Raw genomic sequence first — 12,538 nt, forward strand, 5'->3', positions numbered from 1 at the left:
ATTCTAAGTTAAGTCGTAGGGTCAGTATTGCCTCACGTGTTCCAACATTTCTACAGAATCCAAACTGATCTTCCACGAGGTCGGCTTCTACTAGTTTTTCCATTTGTCTGTAAAGAATTCACGTTAGTATTTTGCAGCCGTGACTTATTAAACTGATAGTTTGGTAATTTTCACATCAGTCAATACCTGCTTTCTTTGGGATTGGAATTATTATATTCTTCTTGAAGTCTGAGGGTATTTCGCCTGTCCCAGACATCTTGCTCACCAGATGGTAGAGTTTTGTCAGGACTGGCTCCCCCAAGGCTGTCAGTAGTTCTAATGGAATGTTGACTTCTCCTGGGGCCTTGTTTCGACTTAGGTCTTTCAGTGCTCTGTCAAACTCTTCATGCAGTATCATATCTCCCATTTCATCTTCCTCTACATCCTCTTCCTTTTCCATAATGTTGTCCTCAAGAACATCACACTTGTATGGACCCTTGTATATACTCCTTCCACCTTTCTGCTTTCCCTTCTTTGTTTAGAACTGAGTTTCCATTTGAGCTCTTGATATTCACACAAGTGGTTCTCTATTCTCCAAACATCTCTTTAGTTTTCCTGTAGGCAGTATCTATCTTACCCCTAGTGAGATAAGCCTCTACATCCTTACATTTGTCCTCTAACCATCCCTGCTTAAACATTTAACACTTCCTGTTGATCTCATTTTTGAGACGTTTGTATTCCTTTTTGCCTGCTTCATTTACTGCATTTTTATATTTTCTCCTTTCATCAATTAAATTCAGTATTTCTTCTGTTACCCAAGGATTTCTACTATCCCTCATATTTTTACCTACCTGATCCTCTGCTGCCTTCACTATTTCATCCCTCAAAGCTATCCATTCTTCTTCTACTGTATTTCTTTCCCCCATTCCTGTCAATTGTTCCCTTATGCTCTTCCTGAAACTCTGTACAACCTCTGGTTTAGTCAGTTTATCCAGGTCCCATCTCCCTAAATTCCCACCTTTTTGCAGTTTCTTCAGTTTTAATCTACAGTTCATAACCAATAGATTGTGGTCAGAGTCCACATCTGCCCCTGGAAATGTCTTACAATTTAAAACCTTGTTCCTAAATCTCTGTCTTACAGTTACATAATCTGTCTGAAACCTGTCTGTATCTCCAGGCTTCTTCCATGTATGCAACCTTCTTTTATGATTCTTGAACCAAGTGTTAGCTATGATTAAGTTGTGCTCTGTACAAAATTCTACCATGCAGCTTCCTCTTTCATTTCTTACCCCCAGTCCATATTCACCTACTACATTTCCTTCTCTCCCTTTTCCTACTACCGAATTCCAGTTACACATGGCTATTAAATTTTCATCTTCTTTCACTATCTGAATAATTTCTTTTATCTCATCATACATTTCATCAATTTCTGCATCATCTGCAGAGCTAGTAGGCATGGGCTTTGTGTCTATCTTGGCCACAATAAGGCATTCACTATGCTATTTGTAGTAGCTTACCTGCACTCCTATTCTTTTATTCATTATTAAACCTATTCCTGCATTACCCCTATTTGGTTTTGTATTTATAACCTTGTATTCGCCTGACCAAAAGTCCTGTTCCTCCTGCCACCAAACTTCACTAATTCCTACTATATCTAATTTTAACCTTTCCATTTCCCTTTTTAAATTTTCTAACCTACCTGCCCGATTAAGGGATCTGACATTCCACACTCCGATCCATATAACGCCAGTTTTCTTTCTCTTGATAACGATGTCCTCTTGAGTAGCCCCCGCCCGGAGATCCAAATGGGGAACTATTTTACCTCCGGAATATTTTACCCAAGAGGATGCCATCATCATTTGACCATACAGTAAAGCTGCATGCCCTTGGAAAAAATTACGGCTGTAGTTTCCCCTTGCTTTCAGCCGTTCGCAGTACCAGCACAGAAAGGCCGTTTTGGTTAGTGTTACAAGGTCAGATCAGTCAATCATCCAGATTGTTGCCCCTGCAACTACTGAAAAGGCTGCTGCCCCTCTTCAGGAACCACACATTTTTCTGGCCTCTCAACAGATACCCCACCATTGTGGCTGCACCTAGGGTACGGCTATCTGTATCACTGAGGCACGCAAGCCTCCCCACCAATGGCAAGGTCCATGGTTCATAGGGGGGAATGCTATCATATATTGATTTATTTGTGCAAAATCATCACTAGAACATACATTTCATAAATAAAATACAAATAACAGTTTATCTTTTTAGAAAGTTAATAATCATCATCATATTTACATCAAGAGTGTATATATGTTTTGAGATTTATACTTTTTCGTGCAGCAATGTGGTAGTGGTTTTCTGGATTTTGGGTTTTCAATTTGGAATCGGTCATTTCACATGATCCAAAATCGGTTAGTACATTTGTCTCACATTTGCCAGTTTTATTACAGTATGTTGATGTCATATTTATTGACTTAAGGATAGCTTATTATATGTTTACAAACTGTTATCAAACAAAATGTATGTATATGGAATATCAGAACAGGCATGTAGATGAGTTGAAGATCTCCTGTCAAATAGAAATCAGACTGTTTTTCATAATGAGGAGATGTCATCAGGAGCAAAATTAGTAGGACTTACATACAAGCGTGGTGGGATGTTAGTTAGTTATTTAGTTATTAGTGCATTCCTTCGATCATAGTTGTGATCTCTCACTGTTATGTAGAATGAGTAAATTTTTCATTATGGTACAAGGAGGTATGATTTCAGTTTGTGTTTCCAGTTAATTGTGTTATCTATTAGAATATTTACACCTCTGGGTAAGTGGTCAAAGACTTTTATGGTTGAATACACCTCTCTTTTGCATTTCACCTGAAGGCTGAGTGAGGCATAGTGGAAGTCATTTTTTGTTCCAGTATTATATTTCTGAATATTCATGGAAAACATAAATAACAATAGTAGCTTTCTTGGAGTGTTTGTAGATCAAGCTGTTTTGACGCCATTAGAAAGTTGTTATGGGAGGCGGAAGGACTCACAGATAATCAGCACTATGTTAAAAAAAAGTAATGCAGAAAGGTTAGGGCTTAACATTCACTTAATGATGAGGTTGTCAAAATCAGCATAATTCAGTCTGACTGACTTTTGAAATAATGTATTCAGTCTGGAGATAGAAAGTGAGGTGGATTAAATTTTTGTTGTTGATAAATAACTGGATCTTTTTACAGAACATTACAGGAAATGACTAGATGATCGGAAATGTGTAACCAATAGCAATAATGTTCCTGAGTATAAGGATATTTCATGAAAAGCACTATACTTGTTACTACTGTAACCAGGGGTGACAGTAAGCACAGAACAACTAAACATGAAACACACAAAAGGCTTGTGCAAGCTTGCCGTTTTTCTGTGTCTGCCAGTTGTTGCAACTCTGTTGGCGGTTGTGTCTGGTGCAGGAGGAAGATGTAGTCTTGATTCTGCTGTAGTTGGTGGTGCTTCATGAAAAATGTACGTAGGTGTCACATTGTTGATTGACACAGTTGTCAACCTGTCGTTTATGGCAATGACTGGCATCTTGGTACGTCTTCTTAAGACATGATGTGGTCTGGTGTGTGGGTGTTGCAAAGGTTGCTTGACACTATCAGTATGGAGCATTACATGCAAGCAGCTGTCTAAATTATAATGCATGCAACTGCTCATTGTACCATGCCTATCGGGAGGCCTTGGGATGTCAGATGTAAGCAAATTGGCCTCGTAACTTATTTAGGAAATCTGGCTGGTCTCATGGTGTTGTCTGTAGAGACCTTGCATGGAAAAATTCTCCAGGAATATGTAATATTTCAGCATAGACTAATTCTGCAGCTGAGGAATCGATGTGAGGGTTGTAAGTAGTTGATAATCCAAGGAGAACTATCGAAAGGGTAGATGTCCAGGAAGTTCTATTACACGTGAGCACCGCCTTCAGGGACAAATTCTCCAGGAAGATGTAATGTTTTGCTATAGGCTAATTCCATGGCTGAAGAGTCAATGTCAAACTTGTAAGTAGTTTGTAGTACAAGGAAAACTATTGGAAGAGGACATGTCCAAGAAGTTCTATGCCACATGAATGCCACCTTCAGGGTATGATGCCAACATTCTATCATATCATTACTTGGGGCAGGGAAGGGAGGTGGGTAATAACTGATTGTCTTGTGGTGTATGTATCCACAAAACTTCACCAGATTTGCAAACAGAGCAGATTCAAACTGTTGGCCACAGTCAGTAGTTATGTGTAGTGGGCAGCTGAATCTTGCTATCCACGCTGATGCAAATGTGGAGGTTAAAGTTCCCACAGTGATATTGTCCACCAGTGCTGCCCGCAGCCAGCATGTAGTGTGACCTGTCATACTGAACAAACACTGCTGATCACCTGTTGGAGGAAGTAGGCCTACAAGATCAAGGTGCACAGGTGCAAAATGTAAAGTTGTGTCTAGAAAATCACTGACAGGTGCATGCACATGGCAGGACGCCTTATAGTGGTGACATTTGGGACATGTTTGTGTCCACTCCTGGCAGTCTTTCTCCATCTCAGGCCATACTAAATGTTGCAACACTAGGTGGAAAGTTGGATGGGCTTTATGGTGGCACAGATTGTGGAAATTGTTTAAAAATTTGTGTTGAAATGTGGTTGGTAGAAACAGGCACGATCTTCCTTGCAAAACATCACAGTATATTTGGACGTCATTGCCAGGAACACTGACAAGTTACAACTTCAACCTGACGTGACATTGCTGATGAAGGTCTAGAGTTCTTTGTCGTCTCACTGAGCCTTGAGCACTTACGAAAAATCTATAGTTCTTGTCACAACGTTGGTGCAGGAGACAATGGGTCACTACACTGTCAATGCCAGAAATGTGTTTAATGTTGGCAGTAAATTGACATGTAACTCCAGACGGTTGTATTGCCTAGCCAAAGGCCTTGCCACAGAGTAACACTGGTTCCCATCAGATCACCGAAGTTAAGCATTGCCCAGGCTGTGCTAGCACTTGGATGTGTGACCATCCAGTCTGCTGAGCACTGTTCGCAAGTGGGGTGCACTCAGCCCTTGTGAGGCAAACTGAGGAGCTACTTTATTGAGAAGTAGCAGCTCCAGTCTCAGAAACTGAGGTACGGCTGGAAGAGTGGTGTGCTGACCACATGCCCCTCCATATCTACATCCAGTGACTCTTTTAGGCGGAGGATGACACAGTGGCCGGTCGGTACCGTTGGGCCTTCTGAGGCCTGTTTGGACGGAGAGTTGTATTGCCTAGGAGAACAACTGTTGCTGTTCTACCTTAAAGTGTAGCTGTTCTACCTTAAAGTGTAGACCAGCGGCTTCTGGTCTGTGTAGATTGTAAATTCTCTCACTTTATTCTGTGGCCGGAAGCATGTAACTGCCTTGTACGCAGCTGGAAGTGCGCAGCATATGCACTCCACTTCTGCTGCAATGGTGTCAGTTTCCATGAGAAATATGCAAGTGGTTGCCACAAACTGTCTGACAACTGCTGCAGTGCCATGAGGATAGCTGTTTAGCTTGGGTCTACCACCAATGCCAAGGGTGCCTCAAGCTTGTGGTGCGCAAAGAGTGCTATGTTTGCCATACCGTACTTTGTGGCCTCAGAAGCAGAGCACATCTTCTACGACCACTGCACTGGGGTACTGCCTCTGACCTTTGGGTCAGTGTGTTGTTCTGCTGCATGTGGTAGGTGGCAGTGGAAAAGCTTACCATCCCTAGGAACCTGTGTAATTCTTTAATTGTGGTCAGTCTTGGTATCTGCAAAACTGCTTTGACATTCTCTGTTAATGGTAGGGAGCCTACAGATGATATCCAGAGGTGTAGAAGTGTGATTTTGGGTTGTCCAAACATGCACATGGTCGCTTTCAACATGACATCAGACTGCTCCAATTGTTTAAATATCTTTTTAATGTGCTGGTGGTATTGCTCCTTATTAGCCGAATACGTGAGAATGTCATGGAGAAAGGCAAAGCAAAATGGCAAGCCATGAAGGATGGAATCTATAAATCTCTGCCATATTTGAGCCACATTCCATAAACCAACAGTCATGTATTTGCTCTCATAAAGTCCAAACAGAATCTTTGGGACTTCTTCCTTCACTACAGGAATCTGCCTTGGTGCAGTCTAGAATGCTAAATATTGTAGCTCCATGTAACATGTAATTGTAGGCATGCAACAAAGGCAGGGGATAGAACTGTTACAGTGTTAAGTGTGCTATAGTCACCACACGAGTGCCAAGCTCACCCTTTCTTGAGAACGACATGTAGAGCAGGTGACCTTGGGCTACTTGACAGATGGATTATCCCTTCTGTAAGCAATGTGTCAAATTTTGCCTTGTCAAAGACCAGGCAATCAGGTGCCAAGCTCCTAGGCTTGCAAGATACTGGCAGGCCATATGTGGTTTCTGCATGATACATTGTTTTATGAGGCACTGCATGTGTGTGCCTGGAGGTCTGCCCAACACAGGGAATTGCCTTGGTAAGGATGCATACTTATCGTCACACACCTGTATCAGACTGCCACTGTCCACTGTTGCATTGCAATAAAATCCTGCAGCTGTCAGTCCAATAACACTGTCGGCCATCTGAGCACTGGCCACATCTGCTACGAGCTGGTAATGTTCCAAGAGACCAGCTCCTATAATGGCCTCCTCGATGGTGAAGTCCCAAATTTAGTTCAATCTGCTGTGTTCCATATGTGGAGATTATGATTCATTAGTGGCAGAGAAGCAGAGCGCTGTCAGCAATCTGTTTCAGTGCATTGAAGTGCAAGCTAAGAAGCTCAGATCCAAACTGGTGTCTATTAAATACTTTTGGCCTTATCTATTGTCACTGATGAGCAGATGTCATGACTTCACAGGACAGCCGGTTGCACCTACAACTGACTACCACTGGCTTTTGGGAACAAGCAGGCTGTTGTACATTTTTGCACCTGCTCACCAAACTTACCAGCAGATAGGTTGTTACATGTTAGATGATGCAGCAGTGGATGTGAAACAACTCTGGGCTCTCCTGTTGTAATACCCGCTACCATTTCCAATACTGTTTTAGGACAGAAGTGTGCTAATCTGCATACATAACAATTCTGCCTTTGATGCCAAGGAGGCAAAATCTTGGTCCACAACTGTGGTGGCCCCTACTGTGCCAACACCTGACACTGTCACCTAACTTGAGAAGGTACGATGGCCTCTTTGGTGCGATCGGCAGGTTCTGCCATGTTGTCCAGTGACATCTTCATTTATGATGCCACAATGATTTTGATCTGTGGCAGTTGTCAAATGATCCACAGGGTGTGAAGCAGCTTGTCCAGTATGGTTACTGTGTTTAAATTGCTCAGTAAGTGATGTGAGTATTGTGATGTCTTGTAGTATTGTGATGTCTTGTAATATCCTATCTTCTCTTATGACAGTACGTGCTGTATTTGACCCTTTGTGATGTTGAAACTCTCTGGATTAATTCTGATTTAAGCTTCTTGTATGAGCTTTCCGGTGATGGTACAGTAATGAGATCGGGAACTTCTGTGGCAAACGGTGGTCAAGCTGGCTCCTGAAGAGAGGAAATTCTGTCGAGTCAGCCATGATGCGCACATAGCAAACGCTCACTTCCACTTTTGCAAATCACAGCACTGGGTTGTAAGGCCAGAAGGGAGGCAAACAGACCACTAGTCTGGACACTGTTGGTTCATCAGTCATCTTGCCATGTAGTAAATTCAGGAGTGGTTTAGTTCTCTTCAGTTCAGGTTATTCAGCTCAGATCACGTCGGGGCCACCACCTGTTGTGATCAGCATAATTTGGTCTGACCGACCTTTAAAATAATGTATTCAGTCTGGTACTAGAAACTGAACTAGATTAAAATTCTTTATTGAAGAATAACTGGGTCTGTTTACTAGTTCGTAACACAGAACGTTACTGGAGACAAGTGGAAGGTCAGGAATGCTTAACCAATAGCAATAACTTTCCTGAGTGTAAGAATATTTTGTGAAAAGCAGGATACCTGTTACTACTGTTACCAGGAGTGACAGTAAGTACAGAGTACCTAAACATGGAACATACAAAAGTATATCAAAATTCAGACATTAAGGAATTAACAACACATACAAAACACAGCATACCTGGCAACTGGTGCAGAAACTGCTTGATAGCTGCAATTCCTCTGTTGCTGCATACACATGACTACACCAATGAATATGCATAACATCACTGGTTTGTGCAAATAATGACTGAAGTCGTGACCCACATAGCAGGTGCTACAAGGTCATCAGAGACAGCATTAGGTTAAAAGACTGGCAGTGGACCTTAAATGCAAATTAACAAATTAATGTGTGCAAGTAAGATGTGATGAAATTTGACTGTGTAAATGGGCAGTCATCCACTGTAATCAATCATAACCATTGTGTATCTAGTCTGGAGCAAGTCAAGACAGAATGACCACATCAGCCTATTTGCGGGGAAGGCAGGTGTCAACCTAAGATTTGTCAGAAAGATCCTTAGGAAATGTAATTTGTCCATGGATGAGCTCACTTACCGAAAGCATTCTAGGCTGGTTGTTGAGGAGTGCTCACCAAATTGTGATCCTTACCAATTTTGATGAATAAAGAGACTAAGAAGGTCCAAGCAAGATTCATCAAGAGTTTCTTTTGTCAGTGTCAGTTTCAGAGAAATGCTCAACCCGCTCTGCTAGGAAATATTGCAGGAAAGGTCTTAGTACCTGACAGGGAGCCTTACTTTCAAAATGCGGGTAGTGTAGATTCCAGCAATATGAGCCAAGGAACATGTTTTCAGTCTTGTTTATGTGCCCACAGATTGTTCAGTAACTCAAGTATGTTGGGACTAGTTACATTAACTCCCTGTGTCATTTACATTTCATCTAGGACTTTAGAGTGTCATATTACTGTGATTTTTAGTTGTCAGATTTATTTTATAAGAAGTCTCAGTGTTCTCATAGATGAGTTAATTGTGGAACATCATTTAGAAAATGTGTTAGACATTTCTCTGAAGCAACTGTATTGGGGGAGTAGAGAGAGAATCTGTATTGGCTCTCCCATGCCTGCAGATTATGTCTAAAAAGAGAACTGCTGAGTCTGAGGAAGAGATTGGTATTTTTCAGACTGAATTAAAATAATGAAATGTGTACTAAACTAACTCACTGAACAGTAGAGACATTGGGTTTTCGACAGGCATAGGAACAAGACTGAAAACTTCACTACCTTTTGAACAAATTCTTTTTCCAGTTAGAGTACACACCAGTGACTCAACACTACTAATACTTTCTCCAAAGTTATTTACATTCTCCAAGAACTTCCCATACCATAGAAATGTCACCTAATTGTGTTAAAGGAAGAATGGTATGTGAAAAACAAGAAAATGTAATAAACAAGGGACAAAAAATAAAAATAGCACAATCACTTTTAATCTTTCAGTAATCAATTACCTTGGTTTATTAATTAAGGTGGCACATGTTGGACAGCAGCAAATTGTATAAGACAGTTGGGGCCAAAAAGATGTAAAAATTAATGTAATAATAGACAAAAACTGAAAGATCTTTGGGGAAAAAAAGTTTGGTCACTAAATGAGTTAGCCATTACATTTGGCATATATTAAGCATTTATGAATATGTTAAAACAAAATGCTAGTCTTAGCTAGATGATAAAAATTCATTCATTTGTACATAATTTTCCAAGTAACTCATCATAAAGGACACTTTTACTTGTGTGAAACAAGTTAAAGTATTTGTTGACTTGGGGAAGTAATACCGTACATAAAGATTGCTGCCACATAAATACTGCCTGCAACACATACCTGTTGAATGGTGAATACTCTCTCTCTCTCTCTGTCTTCATAAAATCAGCTGAACATCTTACCTCAAAATTTGATGGACCAAATTTTTCTGTTGTTTTCAAAGATTTTTTGTAAAAATCAATGACAGTAAGGGTAATTTTCTACCGTCTTTCATTTTTATTCAACTCTTGTAGGTTGTTGGTAGCAATGAACTTAAGAAATTGCATCCATACTTGAGAACTGAAGACTTGGTTGGAGCAATCTGGGTCCCTGAGGATGCTGTGGCAAAACCTCAAGCTGTGTGTTATGTTTTAGCAAAGTTGGCAAGAGAAGGAGGTAAGTTCAAAAACATTGCTTTTAACTTTTTGCATGGAGTGACTCACGTAATCTCTACAAAGAAATTTGGTCATAAGCCTCACACTGTTTTTAAATCATTCATCCAATAACTTGGATGCTATATTTTATCTTTTTTTTTTTTTTTTTTTTTCCATGTGTGTGCAGGTGCGCGATATGTTGAAGACTGCCAGGTGGTACAAGTTTTAACTGAAAATGCTCGAGTAAAAGCTGTAGCAACCAACAATGGAACTGTGTTATGTGAATATTTTATCAACTGTGCAGGAATGGTATGTAAGACAAAGGTGCAGTGGGACTGCTCCTTTAAATAAACAAATCTGTGCCATTGTTACATACTTGTATTTCCCATGATGCCATTGTGACATAATTCTCACAATGGGAAACCATCTACCTAATATTTATGGTCAAAGTAGATTTTGAGGATAATTACTCACTGGTGTCATATATGTCGGTAATGGAACTGCTTATTGGATTGTTATCAGTTGATTGGAACATAGTACTTTTGCTCAAGTGATTTGTTCAGTATATTGAAAAAAATTGCGCCAGTAGCCACTCAAGACACATTTCATCCAGCAGTTCATTCCGACTTGTCAGAATTAGAGATACCTGTGACACTACCTGTGAAGCTTTGCTTAACATTTTGTTTAATACTAGAAGCTTTGTTTGTGTAATTTTAATTGTGCCCACAGTCTGCATTATTCTCTCCAGAACAGAGATATCTCCCCAGATATCTGGCATTCCCCAAGGAAGTGTGGTAGACACTTCAATTTAGGAGGCAATGTAAGCAACCCTGGTAGATTATCTTCAGATGAAGCCATTGTTTACCATCATATGAGGTCAACAGAAAACCAAAATTCATTACAAAATTATTTATACAAGATATCTGGATTGTGCAAAAATTGGCAATTAACTGTGAACATTAAAAATTGTAACATTCTCCACATGAGTACTGAGAGAATTTTGTTTCATGGTAAATATCAGATATTTAGAGGTAAAGATGACACATTGAGTTGCAGACAGGCCCAATGAAAAAGCCTTTGTCAGAAAAGGAAACACAGCCACATCCATTCGCACAACCAAGAACTTCATGTGCACACATGACCACCACCTCTGGCAGCACAGGCTGAAATACAACTGTGATGTAGAAAGGAAGCAGCAATCTGGAGGGGATAGGGAAGGGAAAGGGAAAGGGATAGCAGAGTGTGGCTGGGGGGACAGAAGGCCACTATCTGGTGGAGCATGCAGATGCCGGGATAATTTCAGGAGCCTCAACCTACAGTAACCTACTGTCCCCACACCCTCCACCCAGCATTTTTCACCCCCTTTCCTATCACCTTGCTCCTATTTTTGTGTTCCACACTCTTTAGTGTGCTACGCTCTGCCAGCTTACCCACCCATCTTTCCCCTTCCCCACACCTCTCCTTTTCGCTACATTTCCCTCCTCCTCTTCACCTTCCTGCCCCATAGCCCCCTGATGCTGTGACTGTTGGCAGTCTAATCTCTTGCATGCTCCTCCAGAAAGCGCTCTTCTCTCCCTCCACCCATACCCTACTATCCTTTCCCTTCTCTGTCCCCTCTAGATTGCTGCTTTCATTCCACATTGCAGTTGCATTCCAGTCCAAGCTGCCAGCGATGGCAGTCACGTATGCATGAGATGTGCTTGCTTGTGTGAATGAATGTGTGTATGTGTTTCCTTTTCTGACAAACAGTTTGGCTGAAGCTAATGTGTAAGTGTCTTATCATTGTGTCTGTCTGCAACTCAATGTGACATCCTTTAAGTGAACAGCAATCTACCTTTTCCTTATATTTTTGATATTCCAACCTGGAGTTTTCATTGTTTGATATATTTAGAGGTAGTTGATTCAACTAAATATGTAGGGACTAAAATTATGAGCAACTTAATTTGGAACCGTCACATAAAAATGTTCTAGAGAATATAAACTAAAGACTGTCTTATTGACAGGACATTTATAAGCTACAAAAAAATCCACCAAAATTGCTTACACTTTGCTTATTGATCTTTCACATGCATATTACTGCTCATTAAGAGATCCTTACCAAATAGAATTGGCAGAAGACTGGAGAAGTTCAATAAATCATGGCTAGTTTTGTGTTACTATAAAATAGTGCAGAAAATGCCAGATATAAGCATGTTGGAATGACAATAATTAAAACAAAGGTGTTTTTCATTACAGTGAAATCTGTTTGTTGCTTCACACTTATATAGGAAGGAATGCCCATCATAATAAAAAAAAGAAAAAGCAGAGATTATATGGAAAGATTTAGGTGTTCATTTTTTCTGTGCTCTATTCTAGAGTGAAGCAGTAGATTTGTAATTTGCAAGTGGTGTCTTGCTGCCTCTGCCAAGCACTTCCAGTTTTGACAAATCTAACTGAAAAGGCTCTGA

At 40.5% G+C, this 12,538-nt stretch overlaps 2 protein-coding genes across 3 annotated transcripts in view; both read left to right on the top strand.

The window, feature by feature from the left end:
* The window catches only part of LOC126088151 (pyruvate dehydrogenase phosphatase regulatory subunit, mitochondrial-like), a 199,290-nt gene that overhangs the window by 66,281 nt on the left and 120,471 nt on the right, over positions 1 to 12,538 (top strand). For both annotated transcript variants that reach the window (XR_007519946.1, XM_049906267.1), the window contains exons 5-6: positions 9,972 to 10,113; positions 10,279 to 10,400. Coding sequence is in view for 1 of the 2 variants with exons in the window: in XM_049906267.1 (XP_049762224.1) it covers positions 9,972 to 10,113; positions 10,279 to 10,400 (264 nt within the window). In the remaining variant the exon portion in view is untranslated. The remainder of the gene's footprint in view (positions 1 to 9,971; positions 10,114 to 10,278; positions 10,401 to 12,538) is intronic.
* LOC126088159 (uncharacterized) overlaps positions 1 to 12,538 on the top strand; it is a 475,823-nt gene that overhangs the window by 34,848 nt on the left and 428,437 nt on the right. The gene's annotated exons all lie outside the window — the stretch shown is intronic.

The sequence above is a fragment of the Schistocerca cancellata genome, chromosome 6 (assembly GCF_023864275.1).
Source record: "Schistocerca cancellata isolate TAMUIC-IGC-003103 chromosome 6, iqSchCanc2.1, whole genome shotgun sequence".
NCBI classification, from domain to species: domain Eukaryota; kingdom Metazoa; phylum Arthropoda; class Insecta; order Orthoptera; family Acrididae; genus Schistocerca; species Schistocerca cancellata.